General features: G+C 57.1%; 1 protein-coding gene across 3 annotated transcripts; it reads right to left on the bottom strand.

Moving 5' to 3' along the window:
* Nucleotides 1–57: 57 nt before the first annotated feature.
* LOC120861292 (adenylate cyclase type 6) lies at nucleotides 58–20,052 on the bottom strand. Of its 3 annotated transcripts, none has more exons than XR_005720517.1 (22): nucleotides 19,928–20,052; nucleotides 14,552–15,410; nucleotides 10,940–11,089; nucleotides 10,432–10,553; nucleotides 10,224–10,335; nucleotides 9,932–10,059; nucleotides 9,254–9,412; nucleotides 9,039–9,180; nucleotides 8,802–8,930; nucleotides 8,506–8,531; nucleotides 8,140–8,287; nucleotides 7,853–7,950; nucleotides 7,592–7,679; nucleotides 7,324–7,440; nucleotides 6,899–7,057; nucleotides 6,451–6,629; nucleotides 5,462–5,497; nucleotides 5,250–5,379; nucleotides 4,673–4,936; nucleotides 3,711–3,938; nucleotides 2,759–2,883; nucleotides 58–2,538 (listed from the first exon to the last, which is right to left on the bottom strand). XR_005720517.1 is itself a non-coding variant. In XM_040236925.1 (22 exons), exons 2-22 carry the CDS (start codon nucleotides 15,407–15,409, stop codon nucleotides 2,413–2,415), a joined length of 3,501 nt encoding a protein of 1,166 aa, XP_040092859.1. In that variant the 5' UTR covers nucleotide 15,410; nucleotides 19,928–20,052; the 3' UTR covers nucleotides 58–2,412. The 3 variants fall into 3 exon arrangements, 2 of the variants coding, with proteins under 2 accessions (XP_040092859.1, XP_040092860.1); XM_040236925.1 differs by having other exon boundaries at nucleotides 3,711–3,915; XM_040236926.1 differs by lacking the exon at nucleotides 19,928–20,052 and adding an exon at nucleotides 18,822–19,628 and having other exon boundaries at nucleotides 3,711–3,915.
* Nucleotides 20,053–22,188: the final 2,136 nt, after the last annotated feature.

Below are 22,188 nucleotides of genomic sequence, written 5' to 3'. Positions count from 1 at the left end.
CCAGGCTTTGCCACTTCGGACCCAACCCAGGGCCCAGAACAGCTGCAGAGAACAGGGAATTTTACAAAGAATTTGATTTTTATTGATATTTAAATATATTAAATATTTCACTGAAATACAACGGTATGCCACCCTCCCCCCGGCCTCCACGCTGGTTACATTATAAAACCAAAGTCCATGGCCTCCCATCCACTGACTCCCCCACCAACTGGCAAGGAAGAGGGCAATATCAGCCCAGGAGAAATGCATGGCTGGCACTGTGGTGCAGGGAGCCAGGGTGCAGACAGGCCCCTTCCACTAGCAAGAAGCAGACACAAGTCACTCACTTCTGCTGTAAGTGAAGCAGTCTTCCACTCTGGTCTCCTTACAGCCTCACCCCCACCCCAGGACCCCATGCAGAACCTTCCTGTCCAGGGCTGTGGCTGAGGGAAGGGGAGCTGACTTCATCTGGACCACCTAGTCTTTTCTCTTCTCATGCCTTGGCTAATGAAGTGACTGATGGCCCACTTGGTTGATACATGAAGATGCCCCAGAGCAGTCAATAAGAGCCAGAAACAACCTCTGCAAGGAACTAGAGTCAGAAAGGGCATGAGGAAGGGCAAGAGTACCACCTACCCCTTCCAGTCCCCAAAGTCAGCAACTCTGGGACCCTCTCCCCTCTGCCTCTTAACACCTCTGAGACAAAGCGATCTTCAAGCAAAACTGTGGCCACTGCCTCAGCTTAAACAGGTACAGAGAAACCAAGGCACCGACTCATTCAGGCCAGAGGCAAGGCTGAAGGGAAGCGGGTGAAAGGCAGGCACGGACAAGAAGGGAATCTAAGGCCCAGCCCTCCTAATCCTCCTGCCAGCCCCCGCAGGCTTCATGGGGACTGGGGAGCCTGGAGCACGCTGGGCTCAGGCTGTAGACTAGGGACGGCTGAGGTCCGGGTTCCCCTCCCCTTGCCCCTAGTACCAGAATCTGGGTCCTCGGGAGATTCCATGCTACCTAAGCCCCAAGGCTTACCACATCCCAGGATACCAGCTGGGGAAATCCAGGGGACTCCTGAGCCTCTGCCCACCAAACCCCAGAGACTTCAAGTGCAAGGAGCATGGGGGCTCCAGCAGGCGCTTGGGTCCCTGCCCTAGCAGAGAGACAGTCATGCTGCATACGTGGTCCCCAGAAGGCAATTAGGGATTTGGCACAAAAGACCTCCTCTCCCCAGTCACCCTCCTCTTGTTACCATACCCCATCCCACTCCTGTGCAAACTGGGCATCTGTCTCCATCCCTTGAAATCAGACATCTGCCTTATTCCCAGAAGACAGAGGCCCACAGGAAAGAGGCAACCCAGGGTGGAGAGTTGAGGAGCAGGAGCGTAAGGATACATAGACCTGGAAAACAGACACACACGGACCACCGTGCACACACAGTTACACAGACACACAGGCCCTCCCCAGTGCCAGAGGTCTGGGAGGACGGGTTTAGGATCAGGGTCGTCTTCCTCCAGGCCCTGGCCCTTTTCTATTTGGCAACAGAAGGGGTAGAGACGCTCTGTGTCTCTTGCAGCAGACAGCAAGAGTGTGCGGGGGCAGAGTGGCCTGATCCTGACCTTCAGAGTCTGGCACCACCCCCATCCCTGGCCGGCCTGCTCTCTTTGGCACCTGCAGGCGAACGTCCACCTTCCAGTCTTCTAACACCCTCATGCACGTGCCTGCTCCCTGGCTGGGTCTTTTCACAGTACCAATGAGACCAGATGCCCCTCTCCCTGGAGCTGTGCAGGAACTGAGGCTAATCTGAGCTGTCAGAAGTCCCTTTGTTCCCCTTTGGGGACAGATCGTGGGACTAGGATTTGGCAAATGGAAACGTTCCCCTGAAATATGGACAGAGCTGGGTCTCCCAAGCCTCTCCCTCCTTGGCCCTGTGTCCCTGAGGGAGACCTGGCAGGGTGGGGAGGGCCCAGGACCCATGCTGGGGATGCAGGCACAGCAAAGGCAAGCGTGGAACAGGCACTCTTCAACCCTGCCCCAGTCTTTGTACAAAAGATTCCCAGGAAAAAGGGAAAGAAAGGGCCCAGCCCTGAGCATGTTGCCCAGACAGACAGGGAAAGGGGAGGTGTGACAAGCTGCCATTTTAATCTCTCAGGCAGGAAGGGTCCCCCCACCTTTGCTGCTGCCCCCTCCCCTGCTCCCAAAAGCTGGAAGAAAGGAGGGAAAACAGCCCTACCCTAGATCTTAAAAGTTACTTGCATAATCCTCTTGGTATCCCCTCGTTCACCAGCCTGAGGACGTAGTTGAACAGCCTGCTGGGGTGTTCCCTTTGTGATCAGCAGGGTCTGAAAGCTCAGTGGCCCCTGCCACAGCTTCCCCCAGCAAGCACAGAGTCCACCCAAATGCCCACCTTGGTCCTTTCAGTTGATCTGTAGCTGGGCCCTGCTAACTGCTGGGGCCCCCATTGAGGAAGTAGGTGGTCATCTCCCCCTTGCCCTTCACCTTGACCACCCCTCGACACTCCAGCTGGTAGCCCTTGGCCGCTAGAACCTGGTACAGGTCCGTGGTCACCTGGGGGGGTGGGAGGGGAACCTGCTTAGGCCAGGATCCTTCCTGCTGCATTTGCAGGGGCTCAGGGGTTCTCTGGTCATGCTACTATCTCCCCCTATAACCTCCTCCACCAAATACAGAATATCGCCACCCTACCCCTGTCCTGGCTGACTGCAGAGGGGGCCCTGTGGAAGCTCCCCACACCCAGACCCCTTCCAGCTTCCGCTTACAACCCCCTCACCTGGATTCGGTCGGGGACCCCAGTGCTGTCCATTCGACTTGAGACATTCACTGTGTTCCCCCAGATGTCATACTGTGGCTTCCGAGCCCCAATGACGCCTGCCACAACTGGGCCCATGTTCAGTCCTGGGGTGGGCAGGGATAAAAGTAAGAAATTGAGAGCAGTGGATGTTCCCCAGTCAGCCCAGGGAGCCACCACCGCCCGGCACCTTTAGAAGGACCCAGAGAAGAAAGTGGAAAAGGGACAAGTCTCCTGGTTGTAAAGAATGTCAAGGAGCTCCCCTGAGTCAGAAAGGCTATGCCAGAACGGCAGCTAATCCACCAAAGGCTCATGCCGTGCCAACCGCTCTATAAGCATTCTACACTATCTCAGCCTCTCAACAGCCCTACAAGGTAGGGCTCACCATCCCCATTTTATAGAAACGGTACCTGAAGCTTACAGAAGTTAGGTGACTTGCTAAATAAGCACATAAGTGGAAGAGCCAGAATTCAAACATTCTGACATTCTGATTCCAGAACCCACACTATTAACAACTCCCATCCACCAGCTCATCTGGGAGGAAGTGCCTCTTACCAGACCAGCCACAGATAGGGACATAGGTACTGGTATCTACATAAACCTGGTCTTGAATCCCAGTTCAGCCGTAACTAGTTGTATGACCTTGGCTGAGTTATTTACCCACTCTGAAAATCCAACTCTTTTCTGTAAAAGGGGATAATAATGTGAGGATTGATATGTGTTAAAAAAAAAAAATCTGAGACAATGCTTAGCACATAGGAGGCCCTTAATAAATGGTATCTATTCTTAACATCAGATGATATAGGAAGCGAGAGAAAAGGAAACCCCCACGGGACTCCTGATGGGGAGTCTGAGACACCATCCCTAGCCTGCTGCCTCAGCTTCACCCCAGAAACATCCCTGGGAAAACGTGCCATGATCCAGGCCTTCTTACCAATCTTCATCTGGAAATTGTTGAAGGAGTGCTCATTGATGTGCTTCATCTGTTCCATGAGCCGCATGGCATAGTCAGCGAGGGCAGTGATGTGGGAGCGGCCCACCTGATCATAGGTGCTGGCATTCAGCCCAGAGGCAGCCATGTAGGTGCTACCAATTGTCTTGATCTTCTCCAGCTGCCGGAAGCGCTCCTCACTGATGATCTGGATAGCACAGGGGGACCCGGCTGTCAAGGCAGAAAGGCCAGACCCAGTCCTGCCCCAAGGCTCCTTCCTGGCCATGCTCTGGCCCCTGCCTCACTTCCCTGCCTCATACTTCCCTCCAGTATGTGAGCCCCGCTTCCAACTACTGCTCTTGGTGCTGGGCTAGGAACTGGGAAAACGTTTCCCTTACTAGGCAGCTGTCAAAACCCAAGCAGGGACTTGAGCACACAACTCCAGGACAACTTCTACAGCCCGCTACAGAACCCAGAACCACAGGAGGGATATCAGGCATTAATGATTCCAACCCTCAGCGCTGGAGAGAGTCCCAGACTGAGGAAGTGCCTTCTCTCCAGACCTGACCTGGATGTTCAGGACGCTTCCTCATATTTTACTTCCATTTTCTCTATTCAGGGGATCATCTTGATTACTTGGCCTCATGAGGCTGTAGTCTACAGATTACCAGCTCCTTCTTCAATGACATCCACTCGCTAACTCTACTGGCCCCTCCACAGATCTTCACGTCCTCCTTTGCTCCTCAGTAACAATGACCCTGCCCCACTGGAGCTGACCCTGCTGCCTGTGACACATTCATATCTGTCCCTAACTCCACGGTGCCTACCTTTACTCCTACCCTTCACATCTCTGGGTCTCATCAGATGAGCCCCTCCAATCCTTGCCTTCTTATCCAAAGTTCTCCCACCTCTCTGGTCCCCACATCCCCCTACCCTCTGCCAGCACCAGCCTAAGGGACAAGTACCTCATCAAAATCAGCAATGATCTCATTGAGCAGTCGCAGGCACTCGACACCCTCGTTGTTGGCCTCCAGCTCCACGTAGAACTCAGAGAAGTTGGCAATGGAGGCGAACATGACGGCCACACATTCACAGGACTGATAGTAGAGCTCGTCGTTCCGGCGCTCCCGTGCCAGGAAGTGGGCGGCCACATCCTTGGGCAGAATGTTATGTAGCAGCCGCCGGTTGTAGGCCTGGAGCTCCTCCATCTCCTCCTTCTCCCCTGTTGCCTGTGGACACCACACCCATCACCCACTGCCCAACATCCACAAGGCGTGGGTACAGCGGCCAACACCTGGAGAAGGGTATCTAAGGGAACCGCATGGGAGAAGAAAACCAGGGAGAGATGAGGCCGAAGAACAGGCAGAGGGGCCGAGGGGGCAGGGACAGGATGAGGCGGGGGATGGGGGTGGGCACAGGGAAAGCATGGAGCCAGGGTGGGCTGAGGGCAGGCTGAACCTTGACCAGACTAAGAGATGCCTGACACGGCCCAGGCTCCGCCCCCAGGAACCACCCACCCACCCCAGAGGCCTGCCCTGTCACCTGCAGCTTCCAGAGGAAGTCCAGGCGGGCTGTGGACTCCACCTGCTGGGCATGCAGGTACAGCGCCAGTGCGAACACCAGCAGAATCACGGGGGTCATGTATTTGAGTGCCACCCTCCCGGCCGCTGGGCTGAGGGAAGCAGAGGCGGGCTCAGTGGCTGAAAGAGGCGTCTGGCAGCCCAGCCCTTTGCTGCCCTGGAGCCCTCACTCACCAGTCCAGCCCATCAAAGGTCTCATTGGAAGAAGCCCTGGCAAGAAGATACAAGAGACAAAGTCATTGGTTCTTCCTGGGTCACCAGGTCAGGGCATGGAAGAGGAGACAGAAACTGCATTTACTGAGCACCACAGATCAGGGACCAGGCCAAGGCATTTGCTTATATTAAGAGCAGAGATTCCACTCCTGGCTCCTCTACCCACCAACTATGTGACCTGGAACAAGTTGTTTAACTCTGTAAGCCTCAGTTTCCTCATCAATACAAGAGTGATCAGATCTAAACAATGTGAGCAAAAGGCTTAGCACATCCACAGCTATAGAAAGCCCAAGTAGCACAATAAAGACACAGCACAGTCTAAATTCTTAAAAAATGCTTTAAATTAAAAAAAAAAAAAGACAGCACAGTGCTTGGCATCAGCAAGTCTTCGATAAATGTTACTATAATCTTTACAACTACCCTGTGATATAGATGGCACTGCCATTTTACAGATGAGGAAACTGAGGCTCGGAGAAGTTAACTCACCGATCTAAGGTCACACAGCTAATAAGTGGCAGAGTAGGGATTCAAACTCAGCAGGCTGCAGAGGCTTTTTCTACCACACCATATGTTTCTGCCACATAAGGTGTGGGCTTTTACAGAGGAAAAGCCAGTGTTGTCCCAGGCAGAGCCCTAAAGCAGGAGCCCGAGTTTTGGTTCCTTTCCTAGCCGGGGCTCTACCCCAAGCAGCTATGTGACCTACAAGTAGTTAAGAGTGGATATGAAACCTGCAAATGCAAGAGGGAGTTTTTATTGTTAATGTCTAACCTAAAGACAAAGGGATTTCCCAGGTCTGGGGTTTCCTTGAGTTGACTGTTAGGGGTCAGTTGCTACCTCCTTTCCCCTCATGTGAGGGATGAGTGGTAGCATGCCAGGGCACAAAGGGCTCTCAGCGACCTGGCGGGGTCAAGAGGCTCCTGGGGGATTAAAGGGGTTGAGAATAAACTCACAAGCCATGGACGCCCAGCAGGAGGTCATAGTTGTCAAAGACGGTGGCTGGGGGACCCAGCAGAAGCAGCACCAGATAGACGAGCCCCAGGACAAAGATCATGGCCAACTTCCCGATACTACTGATGTGCAGGAAGACAGAGCTGGCCAAGAGACTCAGCAACACGTTCCCAATGAAGTACTGCGGAGCGAAGGCAGAGGAAGTCTGGGTGAGAGGGCAGAGCAAAAGGCACGCCGCCGCCTGGCCTGAGCCCCCTTGACCACCTCAAACCCAAGCCTCCTTCGCCCTCCACACACCCTGACACCACACCACGCCAGGGCTGCTCCTGGAGTTGGAGACTCTGGTGAGATGCTGGGTCCCCAGTGCCCACCACCAAGCCTGGCACAGAAAGGTGAGGAACTGGCACTGATCAGGACCCCCCCCACCCCGCCTGACCACTGCCTGGACACCTCGGGGAAGCTGCAGGTGGGTGCGGTGCCCTCACACAGGGGAGCATCCAGGCCCAGAGAGTAATTGAGCTGCTGCAGGTGGCAGGCGGTAATGTCGGCAGGGGTTAAATTCAACATCCGGGCTGCACAAGTTCGTATAGGGGTGTGGTTACAGGTGAACTGCAAAAACAGGGGAAGAGGAGGTATATATTAGGGTAACTGAGGGGGGAAGGGGTTACCAGGGCCATGCCCAAGTGCCTTATATGCCAGAGGCCCAAGTTCTCACTGAGGGATAACAAGAGGCAAAGGGAGAAAGCCAGGAGGACAGGGGTTAACCTCACTCCTGCTTTGAGGAGGAAATGTGTCTCCTTCCTCTTTGTAGCCCCAGCACCCAGAACAGTGCTTGGCACAGAGGAGGAGGAGAAGAATTCTCCCTGGACCTTTACCATGCTGGCAACGGCGGAGGTGAACACAAGCAGGACAGAAAAGATGCCAACTGCGGTGCTATGTGCCCTCGAGCGGACGATACTGCGAGACACACGTCGCAGGGCCTCAGGGAACAGCTGTCAGGAGGCAGGAGACAGAGACAGAGGCCACGTCACCCAACGGGTAAGGCCACCCAGGGCCAGGCCTAGTGGCAGAGGCCTGGCCTTCTCCTCCCTCCCCACTCCCGGCCTGGCCTCCCCGACCAGCCCCGGAAGGTCCCCCACGTACAGAGCCACAGGAGTACACAGCGCAGGTCAGCACGGTGACCAGTAACAGCAGGAAGATCCCGGCGTGGATGCCAAGCATCAGGGCTGAGCTGGGCGGGAGGGGGCCAGGGAAGATGTTACTCTGGGAGATCTGGGGGTCCTTTCCCACTCCCTGGGCAGGCAGGGGGCAGGCCCCAGGACTGTGTGCTTGCGAGGAGTTTAAGAAGGGCCTGGGAAGTGGTAGAGGGAAGAGAAGCCCAGCAGGGAGGGGCAGAGCTCTCACCGTGGGAAGATGACAAGCTGGATGAAGCAGATGAAGCAGAAGACCAGCAGGGCACAGGCTACGTAGGCTCCAAAGCGGGGGTCCACCTTGCGTGAGTACTGAAGGAGAGGAGACTAAGCTGGCTGCCACTGCCCTCGGAAGGCAGGGTGTTGCCAGTTGGCCCAGCTGAGGTGAATCCCCAGTGCCCGGTGGTCACCCCCCGCTCCCTAGAAACTTCTCCTGTTCCCTCACTTGTGCTCAGACCGCCCTGCCGGGACCTCCTCCTGCTACCCTTGTACCCCCCAAACCTTCTTTTCAAGATCCTCTCTCTGGAAGGTGAGCAGGAACCGGCGCACATGGTCCTTGCGCAGCTGATCGATGCTGCGGGCATCAATGGCCCGGCCGAGGAACTCGTCTACCTCATCCTCAGGGTTCAGGGCATCCTGAGCACCCCGGCTGAGGGCAGAGGACATGGCTTCACCAGGCGCCTGACCACGGCCACGTGACAAGTGATGAGAAAGGAGGGGCATGGGCAGCACTCAGAGGGGCAGGTGGCACCCGGTCCCACACGACACGTCTGAAGTCCAGGGAAGAGGGGGATCTCAGCTCCCCAACGCCTCACCCCAGGCTGCAAGTGCCTTCACCCACCCCCCCTCCTCAACAACTTGACTTACTTGTCTTTGCTGGAATCATCGATGCCCTGGAGAAAGGGACAGTGTGTGAGTGAGGTGAGGGGCAGGCCACCTTCACCTCTACAGTCCCTTCCCCACCCCCAACACAGTGCTGAAGGCTTTCCCGATAGATTCTGGGGAGCTTGGGACCCCTGGGATGAAATCAGCCCTCCCATTCCCAATTGCAGAAACTACAGAAACAACAGCCTCCACAAGGGAGGCAGAAGAGGGCAGGGCGATACTGAGTGTTGAGGGAAACAAGAAACCAAGGCCCGGGCCAGGCGCGGTGGGTCCCTCACCATCTGGCGGAAAGCCTTGGAGTCCTTGGTCCGGGAGAAGGCACGGTCAGGCACCCAGCGTGGCATCAGCCCCTCCATGGAGTTGGCCCGTGCCCGCTGTAGCTTGGCCAGCATGGCCTTCTCCTCTTTCTGTGTAGACAGCACAGGTACAGGCTGGGAAGAGGCGCCCAGAGAAGGCCTCTGCTTGCTCCCTCCATCTGCCCCTCTCCCCAGCCGCCTTCCCCACCCGACCCTGACCCGTTTCTGGCTGGCTCCCAGGATGAGGAAGGTCTCAATGTGCTGCTCCTTGAGGTAGGCGTTGCGCTCCCCGCCCCGGCCCGGCTCCACCTCATAGTCCCCGTTCAGGTACTGCAGCGTGGCCCGGGTGATGTGGATGCGGCTGCGTGGGACAGGCGGGTAAGGCCCTGGCTCCCCCAATGGCCGCCACCCCTCACCCCTGGGCCCGCACTCACCCGGCCCGGCCCCCGGCCTCCATGTGGTTGGCCAGAGTCACGTCATTGGACCACACGTCAAACTGCCATTTCCGCAAGCCAAGGACACCGCAGTGCACACGCCCACTGTGGATGCCCACGCGCATGTTCACGTTTACCCCCGTCACCTCGCGCACCAGCCTGGGAGGAGGGGCCTGGCTTAGCTCCCGGTAGTCCTCCCCACCCCCAGTCCAGAGCCCAGGCCTTGAGCTTGCCTTGGAGCCAAGTGGGCAAGGACAGACCCAGCCACAGGGCACACGGCACACCCTTGGCGGGACACGCCCTTGGCGGGACACAGGTAGGAGGCTGCACAGGGCTCAAGGACAAACCTTTGGGAACCCTGTTCACCAGCAGGGGTCCAGCAGTGTCCTATGGGACTGGGCGAGATGAGGAATCGCCACTCGCCCAGCAGGCCTACAACTGGCATTCTCTCCAGCGTAAATCCCCCCTCACCCTGACTCCCCCTGCCCCATCCCAGCCGCTGGAGTCTAAGGTGCACGTGGATCTTCACATGGGCTGAAGCCTTTCCCCTCCCCAGGCGTGGATCTCCAAGACAGAGAGACAGCCAAGACTGAGGAAAGGTCCTAAGGACACATCGAAGGGCAGGGGCAGGCAGAGCCCCCCTCAGTCCCAGGAAGCCTGGGAGGGAACGGTGCTCACGAGATAGCCTCGATCATGTCCACCCCCATCTCCACGCAGCAGTGGGCATGGTCTGCCCGGGCCTCTGGCAGCCCTGACACGCAGTAGTAACAGTCCCCTAAGATCTTGATCCTCAGGCAGTGATTTTCCTGAAGCAGAAAGAGTTGGGGGACAGTCACCTTTACTCTCTTACCAGCCAGCCTGCCTAGCTCACTACTCTCACTGCAGACTCCACAGGCTCTCACCCCCAAGCTGCTGCCAGAGAGGTGCGCCCCACCGGGTCGCCCCTGCCCCCTAGCCCCAGCACCCTCACCGCAGCCAGCTTGTCGAACCGGGCAAAGAGCTCGTTCAGGGTCATGACCAGCTCCTGCGCTGTGCACTGGGATGCCAGGCTGGTGAAGCCTTCAATGTCTGCAAACAGGATGCTGTGGACAATGGCAGAAGACAGAAGGACGGTGTGGCCCTCAGAGACTCACAGACCGCCCCCACCTCTCCCAGTATCCTCCCCACCCCCACCCTACCTGACATTGTCGTGCTTCTGAATGTAGATCTTATGAAACATCATGTCTTCTTTCTTTGTGTTGATGTCTTCTTTCATCTCCATGGCAACATGCTGGGGCAACACAGACAGCAGCAGCCGCTCCTAGACCAGTGGTTTCAACAGGGCACCACTATCTCCCTGGCCCAACGCTTTAATCCCTCCTGGTCCCTCCACATCCTGGAACCCTCCCTGACCTCTCTGGAGACCTGAGCTTCCCTCCTGGACCGTAGCCTGACCCTCCTCCGTTAGAGCCCTCACCAGACACACACCCCAGTCTTCTCTGACAAACACCCCATTCAACCCCTCAGGTGCACTGCATCTATTCCCTCTCCTCCTCTGACAGGCCAGCAACTCCAAAGTCAGAGAACCTTTGTGCTGCACAGTCAGGGGGAACCATTCACAGTACTCCATGGCACAGGTGGCAGACCCAACCTGCAGGCTACTGGCAGGGGGCGGGGGAAGTCTGTGAAGAGGGAGAGCAGCCCCACCTGCTGCCGGTTCTCATGCTGCAGGTGCAGCCGGGCCTGGATGTAACCGCGGGTCTCTTGAAATGCCTGGCGCTGAGACACCTCAGCCGGATAGTGTGTGCAGATCCCAATGACATTGGTGCAGAGGAACAGCAGCATGTTGGCACCGAGCTGCAGAGGGGTAGCAGAGGCAAATGGTGACCACTCCCAACACACACAGCTGCAACTAGTTAGGCTCTCGGTGGACGCACTGCTTTGGGGAGGAAGCCAGGATCCTGTGCCTTGTCTTCCCCAAGCCAGCCCCACCCCTGCAGTCCAGCTCCCCATTCCCCACAGGGGTCCAGCTCCCTGCCTGGCTCACCCGTGGTGAGAAATGTGATCTTCTCACAGCTCCTAGGAGTGGAAGCACCAGCCAGGGCCAAGTAGGTCACAGGGCCTGGGCCCAGCACTCTCTGACTCCCTGCCCCACAAACACCCCAAACAAAAGACATGCTGCTGCTCCAGCATGTGGTTCTCCTCACAGGACGACACCCAGGAGACCTGAGCTCCAAATCTTCCTGTGCGTGCCCAGGACAAGTCACCTCATCTCTCTGGGCCTGTCTGCTTGTCTAGAACCTGGAGAGGGACAGTAAGATCTCCAAGGTTCCTCCCTACCCTGACATAAATTAATATGATAATAATGACTACTAATAGCTAATTTGTTGGCTATTTACAACATGCCTGGATTGTATAGGTGTGCTTTATACATTAACGGATGCATTTCTTGTAACTCTTATGAGATGGGAGCATGATCCTATTTTAAAGGTGAGGGACTCAGGTGCACAGAAGTTGTATAACCTGCCCAGGATCTCACCGCTGGTAGTAGCTGGCATGGGACTTGAGTCCAGGACAGTCAGACTCCAGGCTGTGTCCTAACCCTACTGTGTACTACAGCCCACGTTCCCAGGACTCCAACTCACTCCACTCACCAACGCTCTTGAGGCCCACCTCAGAACCCAGGCTTGGGAGTCCAATTCCAGACACGAAGAACCCTTCTGAGCTGGGATGGGGTGCCACCACGCCTGGCCACCTCCAACACTTGGTCCAGCCAGGTCCCTACACCCTAGGACCCCAACCCAAGGGTGTTCCATCCTCAGTCAGCAGCAGCAACAGTGACTAGAGAGCGAGTCTAAGGGAAGCTGGCCTCAGTGATTCTGGAACTTCAGGAGTTAACCTGGCACTCGTGGCTCCACCCCAGAGTTGGCTGGGGCAGGGCTCTGGTTTTGGGAGAAGGGAGGGCAAGAGCACCAACTGGAAGCCAGGAGTTCTGGGCTCTGCCTGGAACCAGGACTCATCCTGCAAAATTGGGCCTGTCACTCAGTCTCTGGGACCTTGGCTTCTTGTTCCTTGGGTAAGACGGAGGGTGGGCCAGCTAACCCCCACCATTCCCAGCTCCTGCCCTCTAGGATTGGTCTCCCAGCTTCCCTTCTCTGTCTAGCTCACAAGACCACCCCCTTCCCAGCAGCAGGGGAGAAGAAGGGGGGCACACTATCTCCCTCGGGGGTTTCTAAGAATAGCCCCCAGTGGGGGAGAAGAAAAGGGGGGGCAAACCAGGCAACTTCCCTTCCTGGCCCCAGGAGCCCAAGAGGAAAATGTGAGTCATGGTGGAGGGAAGGGGAAGGGGGACAAGAGACTGAAATAGATCTGTACACAGACCCCGATCTGACTGTGAGAAAAAATGGCTGCCAGGACACTGCAGGACACGCCAGGCTGGACTGGGTCACTGGGTGAAGCTGCTCAGTGTGTCTGGGTGAGTGGGTCAGAGGAGGATGAAGGGCCTGGAGCTGGGAAGGGGCTGCCCAAGGACCATAGAAAGGAGGCCAGAGCCCCACCCAGAAACCTGAAAGCCAAATGGGTGCAGGGAATCCTCAGTTCAGAGAAGGGGTATGGGCTGCCCTGGCCCCAAGGGCTGGCACAGGCCATGGGCAGCTTCCTCCACTCACCCCAAGAACATGCCCACTGAGCCCCACTGGTTGGGCACCCTGGAGAGGCGGGAGACTGGTGCAGTCCTGGCCTCCATGGAACTATGCCTCCCTAGTCAGGCCCTGGGCTTAGCTCTGGGCACCAGGCCAGCAGGGAGCAGGGAAGAGACACCCATCTACCCTAGAAAGGATGGGGGATGGGAAGTCCCACCTCCAAGCTCCTCCTTCCCCAAAAGGGCAGTCCAACTCCAATGCCCAGTGTGACAGCTCCCCTGGAGAGAGATGGGGGGCTAGCAACGGCAGAAGGACCCTGGCCCTTTAAGAGATCTGACAGCGCCCTGCGGGTATGTGCTCCACAAACAAACTGGCTATAAGGTTACTCTTAAAAAGGTACATTCTGTTCCACAGGCAAGGCAGGGAAGGGCATCATGCCAGAGCACCCAGCTTCTCACCCTGGGAGCCCCAGGCAACTTCCTCTTTGTGGGTGGGGCTGGGTGGGCTACAGGCCACAGGCTCTGGGCAAGGCAGAGCAAGAAAGAGGGCAGCATCATCTAAAGTAGGGGCCACGGAGGGATCACAAGGAGTGTTGGGGAGCTGTATCTATAGCAGCCCCAAAGGCTCAGCTGGGCAAAAGCCCCTGTGCCTGGACAGGGGACGACATGAGACAGCCGACTCCACTGGCTCACATCTCTCTGCAACAGACGTCCCGGAAGCCCCTTTACTGGGTACCATCCCCTCCAGCCTCCCCACACCTCACTGCAGGTGAGGACACCACCCTATGAGGCAGGGCCCTCAGCAGCATCACGAGGTAGACACCATTGCATCTTCCTTTTACAGAATGGGAAACTAAGACTGGGAGAGGCAAGGTGTGCTGTCTGCACTCTCACAGAGAAGATTTCAGCCCCTTGGACAACCAGGTCTGCCCGCAGCCAAGCTCTTACGAGAGCCTCACCTCACATACCGCTCAGAACCCAGAGGCAGAAGCCCACATGGGCAGAGAGCCTCAAGGCAGTTGCCAGAGCCCTGGTGCTCAGTGGGAAGTAGGCGAGATGAGGTCGGAGCCTAATGCCCCTCTTGTCCACAGCTCCACCCCAAACTACTCCCAGCCCAGGAGAGGAGAGACCACCCATCACCTCCCCTGTCCTCTTGGAGCTGGCCTTGGTCCAGGAGAAGGTGACTCCTCCCTTGCTAACTCCATCGAAAGCCTACTTGGTCCCCCCTTGGTCCCCGCCAAGAGCTGCCTAGAAGGCAGGCACCAAGCCCAGAGTCTCAGGCTGGGGGGTCAGGGGTCAGGGTAGGATGTAGCCTCCCCTGCCCTCTCAGCCTTGCCCCCACCCAGGGGCTAAATATCACCTGCCCTCCTCCAGCCCTCCACGGTGTCTCTGCAGATGATACTATTTCACAAGCCTCAGGCTAAAGAGCTGCGGACAGCGGCCCATGGGAGCAGAGCACAGGGTCTGCAGCCTTCCTCCCCCTCAGCAGGGCCTTCTGCCCCAGATCCCAGATGGAGACTGACCCCCACAACCAGGCCTCCAGACCCCTGCCCCTCCTTCCAGATCCAGCCAGACATCCCTCGCCCAGTGTCCATCCAGGGCTCACCCACCGCCCTGATCACCAGACCCCTTCTCATTCCTGGCCTGATGCCCCAAGGCCTACCTCCCTGACCACCCACCTGCTTCCAGAGGAAGGCATCACCACGGTTGAGCTGCCAGGCCAAGACCAAATGCAGGGTGGAGAGGCCCAGGCCGCTGAAGACAGCGGCCCGCATGCGGATAGGGAGGAGTGTGTAGGTGATGTAGACAAAGAACACGGGGCACCAGAGGCCTGCAGACGGGCTGTGCGGGTCGGCTGCCAGGGCGCCCCCGACCTGCACGGCCGCCAGGATGCCCAGCACCACATAGCTCACCACCCACATGGAGTCCTGGCGGAAGCTGTGGCGGTTGCACACCACCATGAGTGCCACGAAGAGGGTGGCGGCACAGGCCAGCAGGGCCACATAGGCGGGCTGAGGGCGGGCGGGCGCTGCGTGGAAGGCCAGCAGCACCGCCGTGAGCAGCACGAGCGCCGCCATGAGCAGCGTCAGGCTGCTCTGGTTCATCTGGAAGAAGTACCGCTGGTACAGGCGCTCCAGCTTGGCCGAGCGGAACTGCTTCGACTGGAACACCTGCACCAGCCGGCGCCAGCAAGCCCGCCTGCTCCTGGTGGCCACGGCGGGGGCCGCCTCCGCTGCTCCGCCGGCCGCGGCCGCCTCAGGGTCCTCGAAGCCCAGGGCCACCGCCCGCAGCCCCAGCTCCGGGCCCTTGCCCGGGCCGCCCCTCCGGATGAAGGCCTCATCCTGCCAGGGGCACCGAGGGGCAGTGGCGGGGGTTGGGCTGGGTGGCTGCGCACCCTGGAGGCAGCTCATGTAGCGGGGCGTGCAGAAGCCACTGGTGCGGGTCCCGCGGCGTGGCCGCTGCTGCCCATTGCGCTCCCCCCAGGCTGTTTTCCGTTCATCCACCTTGGGGACCAAGAGGCCGCTAAACCACGACATCCTGCGGGGAGGAAAGGAATGAGACGTGTCAATACCCCCATCGTGGGCTGCCACCACCAGCAGCTCTCACTAACGGCACTTTCTGCTGCCAAGCTGAGTGCTTCAGGCACATCCTCCTCCTAAAATGACTCTGAGGAAGACCAGGGTAGCCCTAGTCAACAGGTGAGGAAATCGAAGCAGAGACGGATAGGGTCACCTGCCCAAGGTCAAGCAGCCACACAAGTATAAGAGCTAAGATTCTAACCCAGATCGGTCTGACTCCAAAGCAGTTCACTTAAACATCCACCTCTTCCTTACAAGGCACTGATTTGATGTGACCTGTCAGTGAGAAAAGCCGCCCGGCTCAGGAGAGAGGGCACACCCTAGACAGGGGCTAGCACCACCCCGCACTCGGGGACTGGTGCCACGGGTGTCCCAGTGGAATCCAATCTGATTTTTCAACAGAAGCTTTAAAAAAAAAAGTAGACTTTAACACGACATCTCCTGGTTTTACATGTTGGCAAGGGACTTCCCTGGTGGTTCAGTGGTTAAGACTCCACACTCCCAAAGCAGGGGGCCCAGGAGCCATCCCTGGTCAGAGAACCAGATACCACATGCCGTGTGGCGCGGTCAAAAGATTTAAAAAAAAAAAAATTAAACTTTGGCAAGTAACCAACATTTCTCAATACTGCAAGCCAAATAAATCACATCTATGGAATGAATTCAGCCTGTGAGCTGCCAATTGGTGACCTCTGTACACGGGGGGCGGGGGGGGATCTTGCACGCGTGCGCTCGTACACACACACCGCTCACTTCACCAAGTGAAAGTCAAACTCTCCCTCAGGTCCCAGCTTAAACGTAACTTCCTCAGGAAGGTGTCCCAGTACCCCCACCCAGACTAGGTTTGGTCCCTATTCACTCTCCATGCACTCCCTCCGTAGTAACTGATCACAACTGAAACTAAACCATCCCTTGGAAAAGACCCTGATGCTGGGAAAGACTGAGGGCAGGAGGAGAAGGGGGCCAAGAAGACAAGATGGTTGGATGGCATCACTGACTCAGTGGACATGAGTTTAAGCAAACTCCAGGGGATGATGAAGGACAGGGAAGGCTGGTGTGCCGCAGTCCTTGGGGTCACAAAGAGTCGGACAAGACTTAGAGAACAGCAACCACAACAGCCCTTGTTTATTGTGTGAATCTGCCCCCAGACTACAAATGTTTTGAAAGGAGGGATGACACCTAGTTTGTTCAGCACTTTATCCCCACCCCCAAGTACCCCGAGCATTGAGCCTGGCTCATAGCAGGTACTCAACCAATTTATATGTGGAAAAGATAGAAAAAAAGCAAGCTCAAGGGGCTAGTTCGGAGCAGCTAATGTGAAATAATAACTAATAGTGGTAATCCTATGATGCTCCATCTCTCTTTCTGCACTCTGCTTCTCTTAGCCTCTTTGCTGTTCCCCAACACACCATGCACAAGCCAGCATGGGACCTTGGTGCTTGCTGTCCCCTTTGCCTAGAACAAGGGCTCCTCCAGGTCACAACTCAAACACCCCCTTATCAGTGAGCTTTCCCTAACCACTCTATTAAAATAGCAACCCCCTTTCCTGGCGCTCCCTATCTCTCTTCCGAGCTTTATGCTTTATTTTTCTCTACCACTCTTATCGGCAACTGCCATTCTATATATTTTTCTTATTTGTTCATTGTCTGTCTCTCCTAACTGGAATGCCAACTTCACGAGGGCAAGGATTTTGGCTGGTTTTGCTCACTGCCACATCTACAACACCTAGAAGGGTCTAAATGAATGTTTGCTGAGTGGACAGTTGGGTTGGGGGACAGATGGATAGATAACACTTCCATGCACTTTCCCTCTGCTTTGAACTACTATCTGATCATCACTAAAACCCTGTGAGGCTGGTCCTGTGGCTACCCAGTGCACAGGACAGATTTGATAGCCAAACAAAACAAAATGAAACTGAGGTCCACTGTAGTCTTACACGGCCAGCCCAGACTCTAGAGACCACAAGTAACCAAGTCAGCCCCAGATCTCACGTCTCCGGGAGGACTCCCTGACAAAACCCTGGACATGTCTCCAGCTGAGCCCAGCTCAGAAGGTGAGGGTGAGAGCCCTGCCATCACGGATGCCTGTGTCCCCTCCAGGGCTACACTCCTCCATGGCCACGGGGCACCGTGAGGGGCTCCTCATACTTAAACCTGCAGAGCTAGCAGCATTGACATTTGTATTCACGAGAGGAGTACCCAGGACTTGCCCCAGGTGGCCACAGAAGCAGTGCTTCAAGCTGACAGCCAGGGATTTCAGAGCAGAAGGCAGCCTGGGGACCTCTCCGCACATGGGAAACCCCCATTCCCAAGCACACTCCACCAAGTTCCCTCGGTGTCCTTCAACCCCTTAACATCACCAACAGCACCATCTGGAGAAACAGATCCAAAACCTAAGACTTCTGGTCAGGCTGGCGTTTGGAAAAGGTCACCGAAGAAAGCCTGGCTCTTCAAAACACTTCCCTGGAAACGAGGTCTTGGGAATGAGACCAGGCTTCAAACCTTACTGTGATCACTTGCTAGCTTCACGGCCTTGGACAAAGTTACATCACCTCCCTACGTCACTTTCTTCATCTGTAAAATGGGAATAAGAAGTGTTGCGAGGAAAGAATAACAGCCCCTGCCACACACAGAGTACACACTTAATAAACGTGAGCTCTTCTCCCCGCCTTCCACCACTTTGAACCCAAAAGCCTGTCAATGTCCAAGAGATGGAAAGAGAGGAAAAATCATGAGCAAAACCACACGCGTGCCAGCCAGTCACGTGTCGCCATGTCCTCAACTGTCAGTCTCCAGAGCTGCATGACACACAACCCAGAGCGAGCAGGTTGCCCACTCCCTGTGATATTTTGCTTCAGTCTCCTCTCCCTCACCCGTCCCCTGACCTGTCCTTACCACCCCCCCCCCACTGGCCAGACCTCTGTTCCCAAAGGACCCGTTTCTGGCCACGTTCCCGCACGTTCCCACCCCCTGGAAGCACATTCTAGCCTGTGGCTTGTACTCACAGAGGAAGGACACACACTGTCCTGCAGAGCGCATGACCCTCCCAAGAACACTCTGACCCCACAAGCGGATAGCTTCGGAGATCTGTAATTGTCCAACCCATTGCAACCATCCCACCCTGGGCTCCACTCCAGGCGCTGCCCAACTTGGGAGAACTCACTCCCGGCACCCCATGCCAGGCTGGTACGGCAGGGAACAGGGCAGGGTACTGTTCAAAGCCACAAAACTTCCCTATATGGGCCCCCACCCCTACATGTCCAGGAACCCAACTCTGTGAACCACAGACCACCCCTTCCTCCCCAGATGCAGGCTCCTGAGCCTGCGCCGGGGCCCCTCCTCCCCAGGCTCCTGGTCTCTTTGCTCTCTCTCACCGATCTTCTGCTCCAACGCAGATACAGGCACCTCCAGCTCCATCTGGGAGCTGTGTCCATGCAGCCTGGCAGACCCAGGCCCAGGGTCCCTGACCCCAAATCTGGGTCCTCTGGTGGGTCTGCGACTTGGAGCCTGAAGCAGGCCAGGCCCCAGCCCCAAGGATGGCTGTACTTGCTGCTTCGCCCTACACCCTTCACTCTACACCCTCTTCCTGGCCACCTCCTGTTCCCAGGACCCCTCTGCCCCTGCCCTCCTTGGCAAAAGGAGGCTCCGGGGGGGACTTTAAAAGGACTTCAGAAAGTTCATGGCAGAAGGCGCTGCCCAGGTTGGGCACTTCAGTGCCAGCACCACCCATCAGGCTGGGACGTGGGCCTCAATTCCAGGCCTATCCAGATGTGGATGAGCCTGGCCAGGGCCTCTATCAGGAGGTCCAGCGACCCTATCCCTCCCTTCCGTAGCCCCTGGTCTCCCTGAAGATGGCACTGAGCTCCGTCCTCCGCCACAACCAGAAAACCCCCATCAGGGTCCTCCAGTCACAAGGCACGCAGGGCAGGGGAGGCTGGGGAAAGAGTCTACCGCCTGACTCCTGATTCGAGCTTTTCAGTCGGGCCCCAGAGCTGTTCTGAATAAAGTCTGCCTTAGCAGCCAGCCAGCACACCAACCCTTTCTGTTCCCAAGGTCTGGGGTGAGGTGGGTGATTGCAGGCAGAGGACACCCCTCCCTCCCTTCTTCCCCAAGCACAACCACACTCTACTTCAAACTCGAAGACGCACCCACAACCCGGCTGCAAAAACCTCAGGGCAGCCCCTCCCAGCCGTACATGCCTCTCCCCATCTTCCCCGCCAGCCGGGAACTCACTCCGGGTGGAGAAAGAGAAGCGCCCAGCGAGGGCTGAGGGTGGGAGGCTGCAGCCCCGGGCCTGAGTCCACCGTCCCCCATCCATCCCCTCCCGACTTCCCTCCGCCAGTCCCGACGGCCCGGAGCTCGCCGCTCCTCCGCGACCACAGAACTCTCGGGGGGCTGCGCGGGAGTCCGCCCGCCGCCGCGCCGAGCCCCGAGCGCCGGGCGCCGCCGCCTCCCGCGACGCTCCTCCGCGCGGTCTCACCTGCCGGCCGGGGTCGGCGCGTCCCCGGGGCCCCCGCCCCGCCGTCCCCGCGGGCTCCGGCCGGCCGGCCGGCAGTCCCGCGGTCCTGCTCCGTGCCCGTGCGTCCCGGCCGTGCCGCCCGCCGTCCGCTGAGCGCCGGGCCCGCGCCCCCTCCCTTGTTGTCCAGCGCAGCCGCCCTCTACCCCGGATCCAGAAGTCCCCTCCCCGCCGGCTCCCGGACTCCCCGCCTTAAAGGCACAAGCTCCTTTTGTCTGGGCACCCCCTCCCCCCCGCCACCACCCCGGACGCCCGGCTGAGCGGCCCGATTCCCTTCGGAGGAGCGGGGTAGGGGCGAGCGAGACCGAAGAAGAATGGAAACCCTCCCTCCGCACGCCCCCTCCTCTCCTCCGGCCGCTCCCTCCCCCAGTCTTGGGAAAACAGGCGGCTACTGTTCTGGGATCAAGACCCCGGGGAGGAGCCGGCCGGCCGGCCCTCTCCCCACTTCCCTCCACCCCCGGGCTGCCTCCTCTAGCATTCTCTTCCCACCCTCACTCCCGGGGTCCCCCCACGCGCAGGGGAAACGCACTCTCCAGCAGCGATCACCCGACCCCCTCCCGCCCCGGTCCCGCGCCCAGAGGGTCAGCTTCCTTCCTGTCGGGGTACCCTGGGACTGAACGGGTGCCCAGCACCCACTCCTCACCCCTCCTCCCTACCCCAGCCTCCACCCCGCCATTCCCGCCCCGCCTGCCACGGCTCTGCTCGCTCCCGAGGGAACTCGGTTTAATAATTAATAAAGATTTCATTCCACAAGGCGCCAGGTGTGTGCGGCCTGCTTCCCCACACACCACTTTTTTCCTCTTCCTCCTCCCCCGGAGCGTTGGCCCCACGTGAATCTCCTGCACCCAGAGCCCCAGGGGGAGTGAGGGAAGGGGCACTCACCACGTGGCCCCACTCTCTCTGGGAAGCCGCTCCCCAGCACCTGCGCATATGTAGACACACACCTGCACCTTTCACACACACACTTTTTACCCAAAGGGTTGTCCTTCTCTGTGGAGTGGGGGTTGGGGTGGAGAGAGGGTGCATTGCTAGGGTACTGAGAAATTGTTTGGGACTTTTGTTTATTTCCCAGGTTTTCAAGCCGGGAGCTGCAGCCCAAGTAACCTGGATGATGGGGAAATCACGTGGAAACCGCTTTAACCCTTTGATGGTTAGAAAGACGGTGTAGCCAGAAAGGAGAGGAGGGTGGGTGAACTCACCCAGGATGTAGGTGATTCTGGCTTTAGAGGGGGTGCCAGTCCTCCCGAGCTCGGGAGAGGGCGGCTTGTCAGCCTTCCCCTGGAGGCGGCTCGCAGGGTCCTCAACCAGACCAGTAGTTCATCCTTCCTTTGGCAGCGCCTTCTCCACCCGGAGGTCCCAGCCTAGATATCTGAAGCTGCTCTTCAGACCCAGCCCTCCTGCCATCACTTCACTTGCACTGTGCTTCAGGGCCCAACTCTTGTCCTTGCCAAACTCCTACTAGGATCCCAAAGCCCAGGACAGAGCCTGAGGCCAGAAAGAGAGGGGAAGAATTAAGAAAATCCCTTTCACGGGGGCTTCCCTGATGGTTCAGTGGCTGAGACTCCGTGCTCCCAATGCCTGGGTTCCATCCCTGGTCAGCGAACTAGATCCCACATGCCGCAACTAAGACCTGGTACAATCAAATAAATATTTTAAAAAAGAAAAAAAAAGCCTCTTTCAGTCACTTATCAGGTATATATAATTGCAAACTCTTCATCTGCGGTTAATCATCACTTACTCTCTTGGTGCCTCATCTATAAAATAGGGATAAAACTATCTGTCTTGTCTTACAGAATTTTCAGGATAAGCTAGAAAAAATGTTGGTTAAAATGTTTGAAAATTGAAAGTGAAAAAGGGACAGTTTATTCTTCCATGTATGAGTCTCAGTGGTGCAGGCCTGGCCTGTAATTTGACCTTTGGGGCCTTTCTGGCTGACTTCTCCCTTCAAGTAGCCAGTGTTCTGACCACTGTCAAAATTTCCTCTCCAATCTGAATCTAGTATCTGCCATTTATCTCTTAGAATAATATGTTTACAGACAGTATTGGGGAAATACAAAAGACATAGAGGGAAAGAAATGTGTGTGTTATGAAATTTTATATTTCAAAATGGAAGCCTGGATCCTTCATTTTATTTTGGAATGAAAAAGAAAACTGGGGGGACACCAACCAGGCAAGCTGGAGAACCATGCCAGGGACGCATCTCTGGCCCCCTCTGCCTCCTGGGA

Source organism: Oryx dammah, unplaced genomic scaffold, assembly GCF_014754425.2.
Source record: "Oryx dammah isolate SB20612 unplaced genomic scaffold, SCBI_Odam_1.1 HiC_scaffold_11232, whole genome shotgun sequence".
Classification (NCBI taxonomy): Eukaryota; Metazoa; Chordata; class Mammalia; order Artiodactyla; family Bovidae; genus Oryx; species Oryx dammah.
The sequence above is the reverse complement of the archived record's forward strand: the minus strand, read 5'-3'. Positions and strand labels throughout refer to the sequence as shown.

Excerpts from the sequence above, each read along its gene's own strand:
- LOC120861292 (XM_040236925.1), bottom strand. The coding sequence starts at position 15,409 with ATGTCGTGGTTTAGCGGCCTCTTGGTCCCCAAGGTGGATGAACGGAAA. Across the intron at positions 7,680-7,852 it reads CAGCTTGTCATCTTCCCACG|CTCAGCCCTGATGCTTGGCA; the intron begins GTGAGAGCTCTG and ends CCTCCCGCCCAG. Across the intron at positions 4,937-5,249 it reads ACTTCCTCTGGAAGCTGCAG|GCAACAGGGGAGAAGGAGGA; the intron begins GTGACAGGGCAG and ends TGGTGTCCACAG.